Source organism: Astyanax mexicanus, chromosome 6 (genome assembly GCF_023375975.1).
Source record: "Astyanax mexicanus isolate ESR-SI-001 chromosome 6, AstMex3_surface, whole genome shotgun sequence".
Lineage (NCBI taxonomy): Eukaryota > Metazoa > Chordata > Actinopteri > Characiformes > Acestrorhamphidae > Astyanax > Astyanax mexicanus.
Window position 1 is genome coordinate 40142384 of NC_064413.1, and position 23015 is coordinate 40165398.

Genomic DNA, 23015 nt, shown 5'->3' on the forward strand with positions numbered 1-23015 from the left:
AACCTGATGAGGCCTGTCATTGACATCCATGTGTGGGGCCAACACGGAACCTGTGAACAAAACGTGCTGGTTTCCAGTTGGGTGACTCATACAGGCTTCATCTGGGCATATTCCAGGAACCTGAAAATGTCTGCTTTAATATTAGAGTGTTAGCTAAATGGTCTGTTAGTTTAGTAGTTTGAATGAGCATTTAATCCAGCAGCAGTGCTAGTGTGCTCTTTTAAAATTTTAACAGCTAACATTAGCTAAAACCACAGCTGAAAAAAGTAGCTAGGTTAAGATTGATAGCTAGCTAGATTCCTTCTTTAAATCTCCAGTTTTTGCCATGAAAAAACATTTGCATACCTGTAATTGTGTATGATAATAGACTTTAGCTATCTCAAAAGTTATCTTGACCTAACAATTTTTTGGCAGGTAAATTGATTAGCAAATTAGCATGCTAGCTGGCTAGCATTAGCTACATAAAACAAACAACCAACTTTGCATGAGTTATACATTATATTGATAAAAACATTGGGACAACTGCTTTTTCATAGTTTCTTTTAAATTCCACAGTATTTAAAAAAGCTTATCCTGCTTTTGTTTGAGTCTTTCACTGTTAAAACTATAGTTAGGTAGTGTTCCTTAAGGGAACCTTTAGTTGTTTTTCAGTTTAAAACTGTGGAAGAACCCCTTAAGGTGCTTTACGGAACTTATTCTTGTAACAATGTACTGTCCAGCAAAGAGATTCTAGATGTTTTTAGCAAGCCAACTTCAGTCTTAATTAACCTCTTCCCAAACGTATCAAATTAATCACCATTATTCCGGAAAACACACACAGCTGTACTGCAGCACAGCTGAAGTGTTTGTTCCTCTTCTCTCTCCTCTCTCTTGCTCATAGCTGGCATTAGGCATAGTGCCTCCATAAAGTCCTATTTATTGGCAATTTACTTTTACATTTTACATTTAGACATTTTAAATGTATGTAGTTTATTTAAAAAAAATAATTGTCTGTAGCTACTAATCTGGCACAGGACTGCGGATAAATATTAGATTTTAAAATGTAGCTAACCTGGAGTAAAACAACACAATCTTTTGCTAGATGAATGTAAAATGTATGTCCCCATGACAAACTAAAACACCAACTAAGGCGAGACTGTTTGAAGTAAGCCTAGTTTAGCTACAAGCGTAGGTAAATGCATAAGTATAGTTACCTAAACCGCTCCCTTGTATTTATCTGGTGACTGTAAACTAGCTTAATTGGATAAATATATTAGGTTTATATACTCCACATGAGGGCAGTTCTCTAATTAAAGCCAAATGTCAAAATTTTATTCAAGCAGAATGTAGAATGTAGAACTCCTAGAGCAAAAACAAACATACAGTGAACTGGCTTTTCCTGTATGTACTGTATGTGTATCTCTGTAGTAGCACTATTGTAAACATGTTTCTTTTATTCTGTTGAGTATTTCATCCTTTTTTTTATTTAAGCCTTTCCCCTGGCAGTAAGTGGCGTTTTCATCCGCACATTCTCCAAATCACTGCATGGTGCCTGTAAGAGCTTTAACTTCTCAAAAAAACGGACACAAGCGGGCTTTCCAGCTCGTTTTCAGTGTTTCACAGACCCTCGGGGGGAACGACCCATATAAGCTTTTAGCTTTGAGAGATGGTAAAGCATCCTCACTTACTGCCTGCATCAGCAACACAGGGAACTCCGCAGATGCTCTATTTTTTTATACACAAAATCAGTGGTTGCATGAGCTCACATGCATGCCAGCCTCTGGGCATTGATCTGAACAGTCCCTGCTTTTTTGCTTTTGGAAAGATTTTTATCTGCATGTCCAGCCCTCTCTACGTCCTACTTTTTTCAAAAAATCATCCCTTAGGGCAAATAAGAAAGTGTGCCCTGTCTGCTGGCAAGAGGAGGCTGTTCAGAAAGCCTTGCTTCTCTCTCTCTCTCTCTCTCTCTCTCTCTCTCTCTCTCTCTCTCTCTCTCTCTCACTCTCTCACTCTCTCTCTGCCACCCTTCTGCTTCACTCTCACTGTGCCTCCCTCTTTCTTTCCTCTTCGCCTGCGGACAGGCCACAGGTTTGTCCTCTTTTGTTGCTGCTCTGAAGGAAATCACACTTATTCTAAGTTAAGAACTGAAAGAAAAGGCTGATTGAAGATTTTTTGAAATATTTTTGGAAAATTATTTTCCATAACAGAGGAATACTTTTGGGAATGCGGTATGTATTAGCAGATTTTCTTTATCCACTTATGTTTTTAATGTTGGTGTGATGCTGTTTTGGAGCAGATATTGTTTTTTTTTGGGTTTTTTTTTTTTTATAGGCCACCCATTAAGTCTTATCATCACTGCACATTAGTCATTAATTTGCATGAGCTGTATTTGTGTGTATTGTAACGTTTTAAAGGTTTAGTCATTGCTTTAATTAGTTTGCATGCGGTGGTGGTTTAATGGCATTGAGTGTAAAATGTACCTTGAATTAATGTTGAGCAGTATGTGCTTGGCATATTACAGTAATTACTAGTAAATACAGTAAAATCCATTAACTGCTCAAATCTCTCTCTTCCTCTGTGGGTTGTGAGGTCTTTTCACTGAATTTCTAGAGTTATGACGTGTGAGCTGTTTGAAGGCTTGTCAGATTTGCTGAGTGGTGAAGGCACTGATGCTTTTAGAGGGCTCTTTGAGGACAGCCACCTGTTCTTGACATTTTAGAGTGAGTCAGTTCCCTTCAATTGACAGTCCAGCTCCCTGAAGTTGTCAAAACAGTGTGTGATCAAACGAACCTGTTAAAGTCATGGACAGCATGCACTTTTAACTTTATGTTCTTTACAATACCATCCATATATACACACTCTAGTCAAAGCAAATCAATATAATTTTAAGCTGCAGAAACTATTTCATAATAATAGTTGTCAGAAAATTCACCTCACTGCAGCTCACCAGTGGTTACCATACATTTTACCCCTTTCTTACAATATATAAAACTGTTTGTATGCTTTATACACAAAAAAAAATAAGCAAAAGGTTTAACTCATCACTCACTCCCACATACATACCTGCTGCTTCACTACACTAATAATACTGTGGAGATTCACATGTGTAAAAGGTCTTGGATGCTTGAGAAGTTGGTTGTCTAGTTGTAAGAACTTTTTCTCTCTTGGAGAATAAGTATATTCACTTTTTCACAGTGCTGAGGGCATAAGCCAGCCATTGCTTTTAAGTAGCCATAAGCTATAAGAAGCCACAATCTTTCTGAATTCTGCACTGCACAGCTATTACACATTGTCTGCACTTAGAATACAGAAGGATTTATTTCAGCCTGATAGTCCACTCTACCTGAAAGAAATCATAATTGCAGTGCATTTGTGCCAATTTTGTTGGCTGAAAGAAATAGGGGAGAAGAAAAGAGGGAGGGGTGCACATCTAAGCTCTGATGGTCAGGAAATGTTCAGAGAAAAAGAATACAGAGATTTTTTTTTTTTGTAAAGGGTTGTGGAATTGATTTGTAATTATCTGGTTGTCTCAGGCAGTTTTGACTGAGTTTTCTACTCTGAAAGCTAGATTGCCCATAGACTGCTCTCATTTTTAATAGAAAGGCATTGGTTCTATATGGCATTATGGCAACTCAAAGAACCACTTGAAAGTTTAAATGGTTCTTGGTCTGGTGAAAGGGTCTAAAATTGTATTTTGTAGATGGTTTTATATTGCACCAAAACATGTTCCACTATTTTTTTTTTTTAATTAAGGTCAAGTTTTTATAATGTGTTCATGAAAATCAAATAAATCAGGAAATCATTAGGGTTTCCTTTTGTTAGCCCTTCTGTGAGTAGTGCTTTATTTTCTTGGCTTATGTTGTCCGTTAGCCATTTTACCCTAAGTTCAATATACTCCCTTGTTTAGCTCTATAATACTTTTGATAGTGGGTGGAGTTATGTAATATTTGGGGGCACATATATGGTGTAAATGAACCCAGACTATTACGTGACAGTTTTGAATTTTTCAATTATCTCATTTCACAGATATAGGGCACCTTTTAACTAAATACAGTTTTGTTTTGTTTTTATGTGTTTTATGTAATCATGATGCTTATTTTATATTTATAATTTTTGTGGGGGATGAGATGGGATCTGACTACACCTTCCAGACCGTATTAATGTTCTGAATACTATCCGCTCCTCCTAATGCTCTGAAATCTAGTAGAGGAACTTCTCGGATAATAAAGCAGTTGCTTATTAAAAGCTGTGAAGACTCTTTTTGTACCCTTGATTTTAAACGAAAATGTGAATGAGCAGTTTTCCCAGTACATTCATCAGTGTGTATGTTATTATGCTGAAATGTGTACTTATAAAAAAAGGTATCATTGTCTTATGCTGCATAGAAACATACAAAAAGTCAGAATTACCACAGTCCTAATATAATGCTAATGTCAAAGGGCCTCTGTGCTCAAGCCTGAGGGACAAGAGGGGTTTACTCGATCAACTTTCCATGTGTTCTGGTCAGTCTGTGATTCAAAAGGAGATGTTGGTTGCCCCGGCAATGGGTAAAGTCTGGCAGAGTCATGTGCGGTTGTGCATTTGTGTGCAGTGAGCAATGAATGAATGACCATGGCCAGGCTAATGTTGAGAGTAGAAGGAAAGCAGTGGACATAGCTGCATTCCACAGTGATAACAGTGTGTGGGAAAAGCTAGGCTTGCTGTTTATAATATCTCATTTTAAATTGCCCAAGGAGGGGAAAGACTAGACATAATATTCCACTTGGCATATAAAACTAGTTATAATAAAACAAAAAAAAAGGAAGCGTCTGAAGAAAAGAGAGTGTGTGTCACGTGGGCCCAGGATCTGGTGTGATGGCAGCTTGTTGCTCCTTCACCCTCCCCTTTCTTTCTTTCACCGGCTCTTGCTTTCATCTGCTTCCTCCCTTTTTTTATCCTAACATGGCCGTGCTCTGGCGTCTCTCAGGAGGGTCCAGCCTCTCTCTTAGCCTATGCCATTTCCCAAAGTCATTCTGTATTCCAGACAGCAGGTCTTGGCCACGATGCCTGCTTAAGCACTCCTGAGGTTGCTGGGCTGCGTTTTCCCTGGTCACCCTCAAAGTGAGCAACCCGGCTTCTTTTCCTTTTGGATTATGGAAATGTGGTTGTGGCTATAGGCCGTGCACTGAGAGCCACTGGGGGAAGAGCGCCTTTCAGGAAACGTAGATCAAAGCTGACTGCCCAGATACTCTCATTAACAATTAACAGCAGTCAGACCATCTTATAAATGCTAGACGAAGAGGGAGCGAGACAGAGGAGGCGGTGAATTCCTGAAGAGAGAAATTGAGATAAATGAGGAGAGAGCCGGCAGCCTGATTGCAAGTTTAGGTGTTCCCTGCTGAGTCTCTCCCACCATTTAGGTTTTCTCCATTTTCTTGCAGGCTTTCTGGAAAATGCCACCAAAAATTACGAGTGCCTCTCTAATTTCCCCTCAAGCCCAAGCCGGGCATTAAGTCCAAGATTCTCCCTGGTGAAGACGCCCATAACACACCCAGTGATTTTCTGCCCAGCACAGCACTTTCTCTTTTTTAGTTAATGCCAGTTTCCATCTCTCCCAGACATCTAGTCCCTCTTTTCAGTCTCCCTTAACTCTATGAACTCAGCTGTCCAGTTCTGTGCAAAAAGCACAGTCATATTGGGAGCTCTTGTTCTTGTGTAGCTTTGTAGACGATTTTTAGTTTGGCAGAGTGAATTTCCTTAGGCTTTGTAGTTTATATAGTCCTGTACTTACAGTAAACCACTTCTCTCAGATCCTTGGATCCAGATTGTAATGGGTCATGCTTGAAGCAAAGCCCGGTTCTGTAATTAAGCTGTAGACTTACTTTTCTGTGCAAACCTGTATGGCTGTGGTAAAAAAAGCAGTGTTGATTTACAGATTTCATTGACAGTGATGTACAAAGTTGTTTTCTAAAAATAACAAAAGGCTATGTTCACATTAAAAGCCACATTGCTCAAATCCAATTTTTTGCTCAGATCAGATTTGGCTATCCTGAGACATTCACAAATGTGTGTAAGTGACCTGTATCTGTATGCAATGTAAACGATTCTGACCCTGAAACGGCTCACATGCGCACATTGATACATGTATAAATGTCACCTTCTTCATCAACAACAAAAAAAATGCCATATCTGAGAGACGACTCGTAGCTTTATAAAGGGAAATTGAAGCGTTAGCAAAAGATGTGGAGCATCTATATATTTTATTGTATATATTTCAATGCTATGATACAAGCACCCCTGTTGTATGTAATATAAGTTTTACATTCTAGCCAAATAACACATCAATACACCCAGCAGTTATTTATAATTCAGCAAGGCTGCTGAAAATGTGTCCACTAGTGTCACGTTTAACCTGATTTTCATTCACTTTCCTCTGCAGCATGCTTGTGCAGTTCATTCACCCTTTACAATCACCAGTGAAACAGGTTTATCAGCAGGGGGTCCACTCTTCATTATTTTTTTTCCACTCTTTCTAAGAGACTTGATTAAGTCTGATTAAAACTTTCCCCTTTACTCAGTTATCTGTACATTATATTGAATGTTGAACAGAACATGCACATGGATGGAAGCCGAGAACAAGAGCAAAGAGCATAGGGCAAAAATAGTATAATATAGTGTATTATTTTTTTTAAGTTAAGGACAGATTGGGGGATTGTTGCGTCATCAGGATTCTAAGCACACCCCAGAGCTCCCAAAGCCTACTGAGTCTTGGCTCATGCCAGCTGGAGAGCATACAGGGTTGCCAGATCCCATATTCAGCAATCCCCAACTGCTGAGTCAAAAGTTATATGGGGATGCAAAACCACAAATAAAGTCACCTAACATAGATGTTTTTGAAGTTACGCAAAACAAATAAAAATCTGACGCAACTAAATTATAATGTTGCAGAATGCGTACGCATAAAAAAGTAAGGACCACACCCTGTGGGGATAGAGCTACTGCGAGAGACTATTCGAGGTACAAGGAGCATTAACTGTGTTACTTGCTCTTTAGTGTGTGTTATATCCATTTTTCTTATTTCAGTTTCATGCCTTTGAAAAAAGATCTGTGTTGTTATTGATCTCTTTTTTAAATAATCATCTAAATTGAAGTTTTAAATTGGATAAAATCTGAACATCTGTACCATCTGTACTTTTCCTTTGTGCTCATTTTTGTCATTTTACGCTTTCAACATTTTGTACTGGCCTCCACAGTAGCAATTGAGCAATTGATCTTACTCTGACTGTCAAAATGGTTCACTTTAGCCTCTCCTTCTGCTCCTAGATCAGTGATGTTCCTCTCTTTGCTGCTGTGCACCATCTGTCCCTTTGTCCTGCCGTCCTCTGCTGTCCCCAGACCCGGACCAACAGCAGGTGTGTCACCTTCACTTTCTTACACTCAAGGCATGATTAATGAGACTTGACATATAGGGTGCAAGGGGCATTTCAGTACTTTACTGCTGCACATCCCCAAAGATCATTCTATATGTTTAAGCTTCCTCACAGAAACTCTGAAGGTAAGACACTCAAGGGCAAAATATTTAATTTGTTGGTTGATTATTTTCTTTTTTTTTGAGACAAGACAAGTCAAGTGAACTCAAGAGGCTTTTATTGTCGTTACATCTGAGTACAGGTACACAGTGTAGTGAAATTACGTTCCTCCGGAACCATGGTGCAACATAGGACAAGAGCAATAGACAACATAAGGTGCAAAAGTGATGATAGTGCAACATAAAACTATAACACTACAATAAATACAGTACATACGAAAGATGAGACAATTTAAAAGACAGGACAGTGCAGTACCGTTTGCACAATTATTATGTGTACAATAGCCTAGTACACATAGGATATTGTGAGAGATGTATAGTTACAAAGTAGCTCAAGAGGAGATTATGTCATTACTGTCATATCTGTATCTACTGGAGTATATTTTTTGCTCCTACTTTCACTTTTACTTCACTACATACTACATACATCAGCCTCATCAGCTTGATCATCCGTGCATGTCCAGGTTTTCCTTTAAGTACTTTCAGAAGTACATTTTAAGTACAGAAAACCTTGAATCCTTTAGTATTCCACTTAAGTGTGTGGCTTAAAGAACACTTCAACTTCTATTCAAGTTACTTTTTTGATAGAGCACAGGATCTCTAGTACTTTATACATGTCTGGCTATTTCATCCCCATTAAAATCAGTCTTTATTCATGTTGCGCTATGCCTCAAGTTGTCATATCTTTTTCTCAGATGAAAACAGCTTTTTGCAAGTTACCATTCCTAGGAGTCCTCCTGTATCTGCGGTTTTGGGAGGCTCCATGACTCTGCCATGCTTGGTGTCCCTGCCACAGCCTTCCCCAACTCCATCCTCACCGGGTCGGCATGCGGTGCTCACCATGCCAAGAGTTAAGTGGAGCGTTCATTCCTCTGGACGAGAGACTGAAATCCTGGTGGCTCGAGGGGAAAGGGTGAAGGTCAGTGAACTTTACAAGGGTCGGGCCTCGCTGCTGAACTATGCCTTATCTCCAGCTGACCTTACCCTCCAACTGGACGGCTTGAGGCACAACGATACAGGATTCTACCGCTGTGAGGTCCAGCAGGGCCTGGAGGATGCTCATGACCTGGTTCAGATCAGAGTCAAAGGTAATAGTCCCATAACCCGTCGGTCAGCCATAAAATATTATTTTATGTATTATGTTTGATTTATGACTATATACTAATATAGTCTAATAACGTATCACTGATGGGGGTTATAAGGGATGGATTTAAAATAGTAATTAGCAGTCATACCAGTTATTTTCTTAAAAAGTTCCTTAATCCTACTATCATTATTTTGTGTATAAATTTGTGTACATCTAGTATACAACAATATGTTGCCTTTCTTTTTGTTTTGATTGCTTATTGTGTTGTAAATTTATTTATTTGTATAGAACTTTTTTTGTTATGTGCAGTTAACTATGACGTGTGATTTATATTTGTTATGTATGAGATGTTAGTTGGACCTATATAGCAGCTAATGAGGATCCAAATAAAACAATAATAAAACACTGTTATTTTTGAATTAATTTAATTGAGTTTATTTAATAACATATTGAAGAAACTTTATATTAAACAAAAGAGCAATATATAATCAATGTATTAGACTTAGTCAGAGTTGGAGTTCAAGAAGATCATTGCTATTAAATGTGTCTGTATTGAATGTCCCCAGGTGTGGTGTTTCACTATCGTCATGCCTCCAGCCGCTACGCTTTCTCTTTTGATGAAGCCAAAGATGCGTGTGAGGACATCGGAGCTCAAATTGCGACTCCAGAGCAGCTTCTGGCTGCTTATAACAGTGGCTATGAGCAGTGCGATGCTGGGTGGTTAGCGGATGGTTCTGTGAGGTTTGTACCTCTAATGGCTAACCCATTTAAACAAGTTTCATTTTGAATAGTACTACTTAGTGCTAAATGATATGACCTAAAATGTATATTGCTATTATTTTACCTTGATTATGATTAATAAACAGTTATATAAGCTATTGTACTGGGGTTGCTTTCATGTCACAGACTGGATAGAGCATAGACACACATGTGGTAGACGGAACATGAACACACACACACACACAATGAGGGAATTATTAACAGAATTGGCATATTTATAGCGCAATTAGAAATGTGTTTTAGTTAATTAAATTTTTTAAACTTTTTTTTTGACAAATGTGAAATGGGCCTTTGGGCTATGTGTAAAGTTTATGCTTATGATTATGCTAATGTGGGATTCATGAACTCAGAACTTATTGGAGGTGAGTAAGACCTGCAGTTCACATAGAGGATAGAAGTTGTCTGAACTGTATTTTTTATGTAGATGACATATATATTGTGTATTTAAGTATTTAGGTATTAGCATAATGTCTCTGACAAAGTGTTTTTTCCCTATTTTGGAAAGTTGCCATGTGAGAAAAATTGCAGATCACTTAAATTAAACTGTAGTATAACACTGACTTTTTTTTTTTTTCCATTTCACTCTTCACCCCTAGTCTCTTTGCAAGTCCTTTTAACCTCTATACTTTATATTATATTCTTTTCACAGAACACTGCAGTGGAAACAGTGTACAGCTTAACGTTTCTTATTGTACACATTACTGACAATCTCTTTTGGTACCTAAACAATTAAAGGAGGCACAACAGTACTGTACTTCTTCAGTGAATTGAACAGTATGTGTGCAGTAAGAATGATTCAGCTGGAATAACTCTTAACTCACCATGTGTATATCATTTATTCTGTGAACTATATCAGTAAAATTATGTGTTTTAAAACTTTCTTCAGATACCCTATCCAGATGCCTCGGGAGGGCTGTTTTGGAGACATGGATGGTCTGCCAGGAGTCAGGAACTATGGCATGATGGATGTCGATGAGCTTTTTGATGTGTATTGCTATATAGAGAACATCCATGGTAATAATTCTATTTTATTAATAGTGTTTTAATGTTTATTGACATATACTGTATAAATATTTATTGACAAGCCATTTGTGTTATTCAGGCGAAGTGTTCCATGGGTCAACTCCACAGCGTTTCACGCTGGCCGAGGCTAAAGCATACTGTGAACAGCAGGGTGCAGAGTTAGCTTCCACTAGCCAGCTATATGCTGCGTGGAATGATGGTCTTAACCACTGTAGCCCAGGCTGGCTGGCTGACGGAAGTGTGCGATACCCAATCGTAATCCCACGAGAGCGCTGTGGGGGATCTGATCCTGGGGTCAAGACGGTGTATCGCTTTGGAAACCAAACCGGCTTTCCAGAGCCTAACACTCACCATGATGCATACTGCTTCAGGGGTAAAAAAAAAAAATATATATATATATATATATGCCTTGTTTTAATTACGTTGTTTATTTATTGTAGTCTAAAATTCATTCTTCCTTCTACATTTTGTTTCATAGGAAACCTTAATTCTCACACAGTGACCCCTGTAGATTTTTTGGCAACAGAGCCAGAAGACATCGGCCAGGACATTGTGACCTTAACTGACCCTCAGGAAGAGTTTAGTCTGGGTCATGTGACTGAACACACACAGAATGAAGCTCTGGGGGCTGTTGAGACCTACCCTATATACAGTGAACAGACACCAGCAGAGTCCGACAAACACGAGGAGGCTACACCTACCCTATCTGATGAAGTTTATACTACCACTGCCGATAGTAAAATCCTCACCACTACAGCATCGTATGACTGGCAACCTAAATCATCTCAGAACGTCTGGCAAGATGTACTCACCAACCCTATTGAGTTTAAATCAGCCCCAGAGGTCCACCTAGAGCCTAATCATGAAGATGAAATTGAAGATCCAGATACAGAGAACAGTACAGCAACGTATGTGGTTAAGAGTCACAATCACAAGCATTATCAGCCAATGCCAAACACAAACCTGGAATCGGGAGAGGAACTGGAATACAAAATCTACATAGAGAGAAAGCCAGAAACTACATTTGAGATTTTAGAGCCGGCCACTGAATTTCGGGAGATCGGAGGATCCAAACATTTCCAACCCATGCCTGAAACCAACCTTGATGAGCAGGAAGAAAGCCAAGAGTATGAACATCAGACTGTAATGCAGCCACATGAAGACAACACCACTGAACCATCAAGATTGGATGAAGATCTAGACCACACAACTATCAAGGGATCAAAAGATGAAGTGACCACACAATCTACTGAGATTTCTTCACTTATCACCCTGACTCAAGCAGATTTAAATGAGAATTCATCGTCTGAAGCCACCACAGAGAGTAAGATGTGATGATAGTCAAAGTCAAAAGTCAAAGTCAAAGTGGTTTTTATTGTCATTTCAGCTATATACAGAGTACACAGTGAAACGAAACAACGTTCCTCCAAGGACCATGGTGCACATAAACACAGTGTAGACAGAACAATAGTGCAACAGTACAAAAGTGCAGACAGACAATACAACACAATACAGACAAAGAATAATAAATAACATAGTTTTGTAAAGTGTGATGTTAACTTGATATTAGGGCAAATGTTACAGGGAACATATGGGTTTTATGTCATAAAACAAATAATGCAATGGCATACACAGGTTTTGACAACTTTTTTTTTTTTTTTTTCAAAATATCAGTTACTGTAAGTAGTTAAATTAGTAAAAGCTGATCAGATGTCCAAAAAGCATATAATTGAGGTTCACAAATTGCTTTAATATTTTAATTGTATCTTTGAGTTTAAAAAAGGCCCCGAAGCAAAAGCACGGCTGGCAACTAGTTCAGTATCACCCCCGATAGCATATATCAGAGCTTGTAAAGATTTTTTTGTAGCCAGTTATCGCCCAGTCTTCTTTGCAAAAGGCTTCCAGTTTTGTAAGATTTTTGGACCATACTATGGACACTGCTCTTATGCTGTTCATCCACAGTTTTTTATAGTGATTTTAAATGTTCTTTATGACAGTGGCAGCTAATCTAGATTTAACATTTGCTCAATGCAGACAAAAAGTTGTGTGTTAACTTCATTAGTCCACATGACTTGTTTCCAGAATACATAAAAAAATAACTTTTTAGGAAACCTTAATTCTCACACACTGACCCCTGTAGATTTCTTGGCAACAGAGCCAGAAGACATTGGCCAGGACATTGTGACCTTAACTGACCCTCAGGAGGAGTTTAGTCTGGGTCATGTGACTGAACACACAGAGAATGAAGCTCTGGGGGCTGTTGAGACCTACTCCATATACAGTGAACAGACACCAGCAGAGTCCGACAAACACGAGGAGGCTACACCTACCCTATCTACACAAGCCCAAATGAACAATCTAGATTTAACATTTGCTCAATGCAGACAAAAAGTTCTGTGTTAACTTCATTAGTCCACATGACTTGTTTCCAGAATACATAAAAAAAGAACTTTTCTGGTCACAGTAGATCAGAGTATCATCACTCTAGAGTCTGCTATATATTCCTGAAGGCCAGTAAAATTTGTGTTCTGAACTAATTTCCTGTTAACTGATAAATTTAAGTTATATTACAGACTGAGAAAATGGATACAGTGTTACTTAAAAAATGTATTGAACCCTTTAGAAGTTTTGATATTTTAATATTAATATGACCTAAAACAGTCCTAAAAGTAGATAAACCCAGTTAAACAAGTGAGACAAGAATATTATACTTGGTAATTTATCTATCAAGGAAAATGATCCAGTATTACATATTTGTGAGTGGCAAAAGGATGTGAGCCTCTAGTATTAGAAGTGAATTTAAAAGTAAAATTAAATTCAGGTGTTTTCAATCAATAGAATGACAATGAGGTGTGAGTGGGCGCCATGTTTTTTTAAAGAACAGGGATCTATCATTGTCTGCTCTTCACAACACATGTTTGTGGAAGTGTATCGTGGCACCAACAAAGGAGATTTCTGAGGACCTCAGACTTGCACTGATGCTGAGTGATCAAAGATCACTCCAAGAGCAGAGTTTATAAAGGACCCCAGGGTAACTTCTAAGCAACTGAAGGCCTCTCTCAAATTAGATAATATTAATGTTAATAAGTCAACCGTCAGGAGAAAACTGAACAACAATGGTGTGCATGGTAGGGTTGCAAGGAGAAAGCGTCTGCTTTTGAAGAAAATATAATATAAATAAAAAAACTATAGCCATAATTTTGTGAATGTTAGAGTGAATAAGTTCACTCTTACATTAAGCAAAATTCTTTAAATGTGCTATTTGTAATATGCAATATTATTTATAATGCCACAATTATTATATTTTTAATTTCTATTGTTCTCTGACAGGTTTTACACCCACTCATGAAGAGTCTGGTGTTACAGACACTTATTCTACAGTAAATGGAGTGGATCAGGAGGCTGGACACACTTCAGCAGAATCCCTAGTAGTGTCTGTCAGTTCTGCTGATGTAGAAAGTAATCACACAATAGGAGGGACTATAACTCCTACACCTGGAGAAGAAAAAGAAGCAGATTCCACTGATGGTTCTGGGGACCATGATGATGTCCTGCTAGTGACCCTCTTGACTACACCTGCACCTCACATGTGGGGCACATCCATTACTCAAAAGGCAGAGGTGGTGGAAACCAGTTCAGTAGTTCCAGTGGGTAGCACTCCTACTGAATTGATCACTGTGGTGGAGGAGAAGGTGGTGCAAGTTGAGCAAGAAGGGCTTGGAGTAGCACCTAATGTTTTCAACACCACAAACACTTCTCTCACTGAGACTGAAACAACTTCCATTAATGAAGATAGCAGCCATGAGGATGACGCTTCAGGACAGGAAGAGTCTTCTGGAGGCAGATCTACATTTTCAGAGTACCCAGATCTCAATGACTCCAACACAACAACCGTCGCTCCCTTTAACTCCACGGATCTGCTTACTCTGAACACAACATATGCTGTTAATCAAACAGATGTTATTAATAATGTCGATGTCACTGAGACTCCATTGAAGTCCAGCACGACTCCTTCTACTGTTGACGTCACGCTGCTGCCAGCTATGACCCCGACTCCCAGCTGGGATGTTTTGACCCCTCACACCCCACCACAAGAATCCCGGGGAGAGTTCAGTGGTAATGGTCCACTGTTTATAGACAACCCTGATTCCTCAGTGGAATCTAACTTTACAGCATCTTCCACCACTAAAGAACCTGAGAAGGCAAGGAGCCCATCCACTACTACTATGGTAGATAATGAAGAAAGTGAAGAATATGATCTAACTACTGCTGATGAGAACAGCAGTGAAAACCATGAAGTAACAACCAGGGCACACCCACCCCACATCACCCTAACCACCACAACAACACAGAGAGTGGTGGTCAGAACCGGCATTTCAGGTAATTTCTCAGGATTAGAAATAATCTCAGGTGCCCTTTTAGCTGTCTTTTGTATTTTGCTCCAAAAATTGCTACAATTCTGTTTTCTGCATCTCAAAAATCCATTTATAATCAGATTACTTTAGAAGTTATCTAAATATACTAGTAGACATGTAAACATTATATTCTGATTTGTTGATTTGAGTAATATCTAGAAATCTTATTCAGAAATAAAAAAGAGATTTTCTCTTTGTAATTGTAGCTTTAAGTCCATGTAACTGGAGTTTTTTTTCCTGATTTCTCGGTTTGTGTATGCATGAAAACAGACCAGAAATAAGTGAGCAGCATTTACAGTATTTTTTTTACATTTTGTCACCTTACAACCACAAACTTAATTGCATTTTATTAAGATTCTAAGTGATGGACCAACAAAAAAAAGTAGCACATAATTGTGAAGTGGAATAAAAAATTTACATGGTTTTCAAAATTTTAATCAAATAAAAATCTGAAAGTGTAATGTGCAAACTCATTCAGCCCCCCTATATCAATACTTAGTAGATCTGCATTGCAATTACAGCTGACAAAAAGACAAAAAAACAAATTGGGCTCATCTGGCCACAGCACCTTCTGTCAAGTTTTTGCTGTGTCCCGTACATTGTCTAGAGGCAAACTGCAAACGGCACTTCTTATGCCTTTCTTTAAACATTGGTTTACTTCATGCCAATCTTTTATAAAGGTCAGATTCATGGAGTGCACTACATATAGTTGTCCTGTGGACAGATTCACCCACTTGAGCTGTGGATTTCTGCAGCTCCTTCAGAGTGACCATGGGCCCCTTGGTTGCTTCTCTTGCTTGATCTGTCAGTTTGGGTGGATGGTAGTAGGTTTGCAGGTGTAAAATACTTTTATATATTTTGTATGATGGATTGAACGGTGTTCCTTGGGTTTTAGAGTTTCAGGACTTGACAGGACTTTTGCATGTCACACTTTTTTAGATTTTTGTTTGATTAAAATAAAAAAACATGTATCATTTTTGTTCCACTTCACAATCATGCCCACAATAAATTTAAGTTTGTAAGTTTGTGGTTGTAAGGTGACAAAAAGTAAAAGGTTTAAGGGGTATAAATACTTCTGCAAGACAATATAACACGGCAAGATGGTGAAAAACAATTTTATAGCGATGCTGAAATTTATGGATTTAAATAATCCTAATCTTCTAGCTGATGTATCTTATTATTGCACTCGATCTGTTAAAAAAACTCATGTAAATGTAAATCTTATGTTCATGTAAATATGTTAAATGCATTACTGACCAACTGTGATGTTGCAAAGCAGTTTTGCAACCAGTGTGACTTGCTTTACAATGGCTCCACCTAGTGGACAAAATCATATACAGACAATCTGTGGTTGCATGTTCAGTTAATGTGTTTGAATGTTGAATATGGATTTGAAGGTGTTTTGGACATGATACCTATAGAAATTACTGCTTCTAAAACTGATTTTGTATAATTGTATGTTTTAGATGGCTGTGTTAAAAACCCCTGTGCTAATGGAGGCACCTGTGTAGACAGTGGAGCTGCTGTCAAATGCCTGTGCCTACCAACCTATGGGGGAGACTTTTGCCAAACAGGTGAGTTTGCATACAGGCTATTCCACCGAATGGGTGCCACAAGTAAAATGTGTATTTTAACTTAAATATTATGGATTTATTATAATTTGTTTTTTTTTTAACCATTGATGGGATTTGGACTCAAATGCAAAAAAAAAACCTCTCTGAAGGATTGTAATAATAACATTTCATGGTCACGTTTAAAGTTAGAGATTGGGGACAGGTAACATGCTATTTTTTTAATGTAGTTTTATTATTAGTAAAGTAGTTTTTATTAATGTTTTTAATTACATTTCTTACTTTTGCAGTTAGGTCAATGTACAAGACTCTATGCTTAATAATAAAATGTATTTTAAAGTTATTTTGTGTGCACATTTTACATATAATTTCCTGGAGTCAGAAATGGCACTGATTCCTTGGAATATGCCAGTTGTTGCAATTTATACATCCTCTTCTTCTTGAAATATACAGATATATTTTTCAAATATACATATATTTTTTGTCTTTACTGTTTCTAATCTTTAGATAAACAGAAGCTAGGCCTGCACTGTTGGCTGTAATACCAAATATACCAAACTTATTCTCTCCTAAAACCACTGTCCAAAACCAAACTGATATAATATTGATATGTTCTTTTTGTAAGCTTTTAAATTGTGTGCCTCCTCAGATCTGGAACAGTGTGAACCAGGCTGGGACAAGTTCCAGGGCAGCTGTTACAAGCACTTCTCAAAGCGTCAGAGCTGGGAGGTGGCGGAGCAGCACTGCAGAATGTGCGGCGCTCACCTGGTTTCCGTCATGTCACCTGAGGAACAACATTTCATCAATGGTGAGCCTGAACTGATCTTATCAGAAGCTGCTTTGTGTTTGTGTCTGACGTCCAACTGGTTCTCCTTGTTCTTGTTTGATGATTTATGTTTCAAAAGAGGAGAAAGGGGAGATGGGTTTATTGTTTTTTTATTTTATTTTAATGTAATTTTAAATTACAAAAATCACTCACATGTTCTTCAGGCTTTTTAAAATAATCAGATTGCTATTACTATTTTTATACTGAACATACATACTAGATTGTTTTTATTCATTTTGCAATAAAGTAAGATATCAACACTTGTTGAGGCTGCTGTAATGCTAGAAGATTCATTTTTGTAGTTAATACTGTTTACACACATGTTCTGTTAATTAACTGTAGTTAGTTAACCTAGTTTTTACCCTTTAATTAAATTATGTCTTGTTTTTTTATGGTTCTCAACTACTACACTGCCTGGCCAAAAAAGTGTTTTCAGACGCCTTTAGTTTTGATTGCAGCACACTTTCACTGTGTCATTGTTTTGAAAAGCTTCTGCAATGTCACAAGATTTATTTCATTCCAGTGTTGTATTAATTTTTCACCAAGATCTTGCAGCAGCATTGATGATGGTAGAGTCTGACCAACCGCTGCACAAAGCAGTGCTTCTCCAGCACATCCCAAAGATTCTCAATGAGGTTAAGATCTGACTTTGTGGTGACCAATCCATGTGTGAAAATGATAATCTCATACTCCCTGAATCACTCTTTCACAATTCCAGCCCCATGAATCCTGACATTGTCATCTTGGAATATGTGCCGTCAGGGAAGAAAAAAAAATCCATTGATGGAATAACCTGGTCTATATTCAGTATATTCAGGGAGTCAGCTGACCTCACTCTTTCAGCACATACTGTTGCTGAACCTAGACCTGACCAACTGCAGCAACTCCAGATCAATTACTTACTTAAATCCAGGTGGCAGTGTATAAAAACAGTGATGTGAAGAGTTTTGAACAGTCTTAGTAATAATCTTCATTCATTGGAGTCTGACTCATGCTGGAAGCAGTATTTTGATTAGGGCTTTAAATGTGTGTCTGACTCACGTCCATGTCTCTTTCTACAGAGAAGTACAGGGAATACCAGTGGACTGGTCTCAATGATCGGACCATTGAGGGGGATTTCCACTGGTCTGATGGCAACCCACTGGTAAGCTTTGTATAGGTTTAGACATTACTGATTCCTCTTAAATTCAGTTTAGAGATCTAAAATATGAAAAGCAATAATAATAACTCTTAAAAAGGAATTAGATTTGTCATTGGTCTTGGTGTGATTTTAAATCTTGGAGTCTCAGCCAGTACTTGTAAATATCAGGGTTCATACACTTTTTAAACAATACATTTTTATGAATTTTTCATGACTTCAAGGCATATTGTCATATTTCCATACAATTTTCAAAACATCAGTGCAGACAAGGACAATAAAACCAAAAATCAACTAAAACTGTAATCAATTTTAATTATTATGCCTAAAATGAATTTGATAAAATTGCTTTAAGCAGTGTAGACACACAATCTTTAATAATAAAAATGTGTGTCAAATCCTCCATTGTGTATGACTAAATTAGTGAACTAACTCTGAGCTGATGTATTTGTTAGCTCAAAACAGCTTTTCTCCATTGCTAGATGAAATTGTAGAGCGAATTTCCATGATTTCTTCAAAAAGTTCTGGGTATTTTTCTTTTTCCAAAACATATCCAGGTCTGGCAATTGCTATTTTGAAATTCCATTAGTTTTCCAGGTTTTTCATGACTGTAAGAACCCTGAAATATGCTTTTTTTAGTGTCTTATTTGTTATTGTAACTGTCACAGCAATGCTACTATTTGTATGTCTTTTTTCTTGTGTGAAGGTGCTTGAAACCTGCTATTGACAATATCTTATTCAAAGCTCTCTTCATAAGTATTTGTAGCACATTGTGTTTATACAACATAAACTACCAACGCTGTTGGTGTTCTGTTTCCAAAACACTAAAAAACCCACAATATATAACTGACTTATTTACAGTATACAGGGATATACAGTGGTATAGTAACGAAAATTGCTAGAATTGTTAAGTGTACAGTAGTAGGCTGTTGGCAAGATATCAGTTAGACAATCTAATTTAATATAATTATTAATCGCTTTTGTTTGTTATAGATGCATTTAAACATTCTTATCTCTGCACTTTTGGAGCATAAACTATTTGTGACGGAAGAAAGTAAAGCCTTTGATATTAATTAAGGGTTCTGTTGTGGCAACAGTTCTTGCAGAGCTTAGAGGTCAAGCCTGTCAATCCGTAGGTTGAGACATTATCTTTCATGTAACTCTCAACACCTACAAAGAAATATGTTGGCCTATAGGTCACATTCAAAGGTATGTCAGAAGAGCTTAGTAGCAGAATAGCAGTATATAGATAAATAAACAGTCATTAAAACATTTTGTACAGTTCAGTGTATGAGAGGTTGCTTTAAAAATGTCAGCGAGTTGCTGAATGTTTTGGGTCAAAAACACAATGGAGAGTGTATCTTACACTTTGCATTAAATAAGCAACCTTGCAAATATCTCCCTCAGTGAATTGTCCTCCACTGTCTCTTTATAGAAAAGAAACCCATATTCTGAATTGGAGCTGCTGTAAGATTACTTAATAGAAAAATGTAGGCAGTTTGCCAGAACAATTTTGAGTACAGAATAACCTTTCTGGCGTCTTCTGGCTTGAGTTCTTCCTCCAGTTCCTTTCCAATAGACTTTTAGCCAGTTTGTATAATGATGCCATGACAGAATACAGCTCTGGGAGAAATTGAGACCACTTCAGTTTCTGAATCAGTTTCTCTGATTTAGCTATTTATAGGTATATGTTTTAGTACAATGAACATTGTTGTTTTATTCTATAAACTACTGACAAAATTTCTCACAAATTACAAATAAAAAATATTTTCATGTAAAGAATTTATTTGCAGAAAATGAGACATGAAAGAAAGTTGTAGAGCTTTCAGACCTCAAATAATGCAAAGAAAACATGTTCATATTCATATATTTAGTTGTAAGAGTTCAGAAATCAATATTTGGTAGAATAACCCTTGTTTAACCTCACAGTTTTCATGCATCTTGGCATGTTCTCCTCCACCAGTCTTACACACTGCTTTTGGATGAAAAATTCAAGCAGTTCAGCTTGTTTTGATGGATTGTGATCATCCATCTTCCTCTTGATTATATTCCAGAGGTTTTCAATTTGGTAAAATCAAAGGAACTCCAGAGCTGTAGACTAAGGATACTGATATAATAATCCCTTTCTTTTCTCTTCTCTTTAGCTTTATGAAAACTGGTACCGTGGTCAGCCTGACAGTTATTTCCTCTCAGGAGAAGACTGTGTGGTGATGGTTTGGCATGATGGTGGACGATGGAGTGATGTGCCCTGTAACTATCATCTAGCTTACACCTGTAAGAAGGGCATTGGTAAGTATGCCACCTATTAGAGCATTCCTCAAAGGAGTTTCTAAAAATAAATAGGACACTTTAGTACAGTGGTGTACTAATCTATAATGTATTTATCCAGATTTGTTAGGCCAAATGGTGAAATTAGCATTTGTATGGCCCTCTGTTGTTTCCTGTGTTTATTGCTTTTCATTTAGAGATCTTAACCCACATTATCACAACCTTGTTCTGTCTGTTTTTTCCCCACAGCTTTCTGTGGACCGCCCCCTGTAGTCTTGAATGCTAAGCTGTTTCGTCAGCCGCGGCAGCGCTATGAGGCTAATGCTCAGATACGTTACTACTGCGAAGCGGGATTCCTTCAGAGACACAACCCCATTATCACATGCCACAGCAACGGGCAGTGGGAGGAGCCCCAGATCACCTGTACACCAGGTAAGGAAGTATTTTGGTTGTCATGTTGTCATTCGCCTTTTGACCACAGCAGTGTAGTGTTGCAGCACTGTTATTCTCTGCGTTTTGTATTCAGCAGAACCAGCAGAGTCAAATGGAGATCACCTCACACTGCCCACCCTTCAGAACCAGGACCCAACACTAATAGAAGACACAGCCACAGAAAAGCAGCATCACTATTGAGGATTGTATTGACTAACCAGTGCTTCATTTTCTCTTTTGCTGTTCCTTTCACGCAAGAGACATCCATCAGTGCATCACGCTTGGCTTTAGGAAAGCCGTATGTGCGTCATACTTCCTGCCTTTTCCTCCATTCAGCTTCTTTCATGCACATTTCTTTCCTGTTTGAAATCCTATTTGACACTGAATTACCTCTTTTGTAATTCTACGAAAAATATAAGTGGTAATTAAACACAAAGCAGAACAATCCCCAATCAGTGGCAGAAGACATACATTGAAGCACAAGTGAAAATGACAAATTGAACAAATACGTTTTAACCTCAGCTGGTCTGAATTAAACTGATTCCAGTGTCTCATAACCATGTACATTCATTCCATCAAGAGTGTCCATTCATCCTGCTGCAAGAGCAGCTTGCAATTAGGGCTGCAACTAATGATTATTTTGGTAGTCAACTAATCTGATGATTATTTTTTTCGAATAGTCGATTAGTCTGTGATTATTTTTGCCATGTTCTCCATCTCTGAAAACGATAGAAACAGCTGAACATGAGATTTAAGAGTAATTTAAATGTCTGGATGTTGTTTCAATGTGGAAATTACTGATATTTAGTAAGTAAATATGTAGTCTGTTGAGTTTGGCACTTTTGGAGATACAAAAAAGTTAAGTGTAAACTGTGTGAGTGAGTCATTTACCCGTCTCCCATTGCGCTTCTGTCCCCAGCACTTTGTGTAATGCGGTACTGTTACAAATGAACGATTAGTCGACAATGAAATTTGTAGTCGATAAATTTAAATAATCAACATTGTCGATTATGTCGACTAATCGTTGCAGCCCTACTTACAATTAAAAATTACATTTTTAATAATGTAAACTTATGTAATGCAAACCCTGCTGAAACCTAAACCTTGTTTCACAAAACTGCAGCAATCAAACTCATACATTTAACCATGTTTGGATGCTTAAAGTCACAAAGCCTACACTGAATCCTTGGCTTAAGTCTGACACTGGAAATGGGGCTAGTAGTACTCTTTAACAGCCACCATTCGTACATTTGCACACAGTAAAACTTGTGCTCCTCAACACTTTAAACACATTTAAACTCAAGTTGTTGTCAATCAGAAGTGATCAAATCAATTCTACAGCAGTGCAACACTGAATTTACTAACACCCACCACTGTTTTTTGTGTTTTACCAGAAAATTCTTGTTATGCTACCAAAAAAACAGCCTGACAGTTGCAGGAGTTCATATTTAGAGCTTTAAACCAGCAGTATGCCCTTCACTGGGCTACTAAGTCAACACAAATTCTTAGATTCAGTTAGACAGTCTACATGTAGCTGGAACTCTGAACTCTGAATTCATTTGTGCCTGGCTGTGAAACACAAGCTTTTTAAGCGATTTGGTGCTCAGTTTTTCAGGTCTCTGACTTTCTCTGAGGAACTGTCATTTCTTACTTAAATCCCTTACTAACATCATTATCATAGAGTATCCACTATGTTTTCACTGACCAAAATCAAGCATTTATTTCCTCATTCTGCATTGTAGTAACATTTGTCATGATTTAGTACAATTTTGACTTGTTCTAATGCCATTTAACTTTCTTCTTCATTTTTCTTCATTTAAAAACAAACAGTGAAACTGTTCCTAACATGCTGTTGCATCCACTTGCCTAACTAATTGAAAAAAAAGAACAGGATCTATCAATCTATTTCATTTAAGACTGAATTTAAAA

The 23015-nt window shown here is 37.7% G+C and overlaps 1 protein-coding gene across 2 annotated transcripts; it reads left to right on the forward strand.

Annotated features, from left to right (window-relative positions):
* The first annotated feature begins 1786 nt into the window (after positions 1-1786).
* Positions 1787-22874, forward strand: bcan (brevican). Of its 2 annotated transcripts, none has more exons than XM_049480359.1 (14): positions 1787-2207; positions 7282-7370; positions 8242-8634; positions 9200-9374; positions 10300-10427; positions 10516-10809; positions 10915-11760; positions 13767-14816; positions 16318-16425; positions 17072-17230; positions 18310-18392; positions 20531-20675; positions 20904-21086; positions 21184-22874. In XM_049480359.1, exons 1-14 carry the CDS (start codon positions 2203-2205, stop codon positions 21285-21287), a joined length of 3762 nt encoding a protein of 1253 aa, XP_049336316.1. In that variant the 5' UTR covers positions 1787-2202; the 3' UTR covers positions 21288-22874. The 2 variants fall into 2 exon arrangements, with proteins under 2 accessions (XP_049336316.1, XP_049336315.1); XM_049480358.1 differs by having other exon boundaries at positions 1789-2207; positions 21181-22874.
* Positions 22875-23015: the final 141 nt, after the last annotated feature.

What these genes read in the sequence shown, in the direction of transcription:
- bcan (XM_049480358.1), top strand. An exon ending in GGTTCAGATCAGAGTCAAAG is followed by an intron (nt 8,635 to 9,199) that starts GTAATAGTCCCA and finishes GAATGTCCCCAG; the next exon opens with GTGTGGTGTTTCACTATCGT. An exon ending in TGATGCATACTGCTTCAGGG is followed by an intron (nt 10,810 to 10,914) that starts GTAAAAAAAAAA and finishes TTTGTTTCATAG; the next exon opens with GAAACCTTAATTCTCACACA.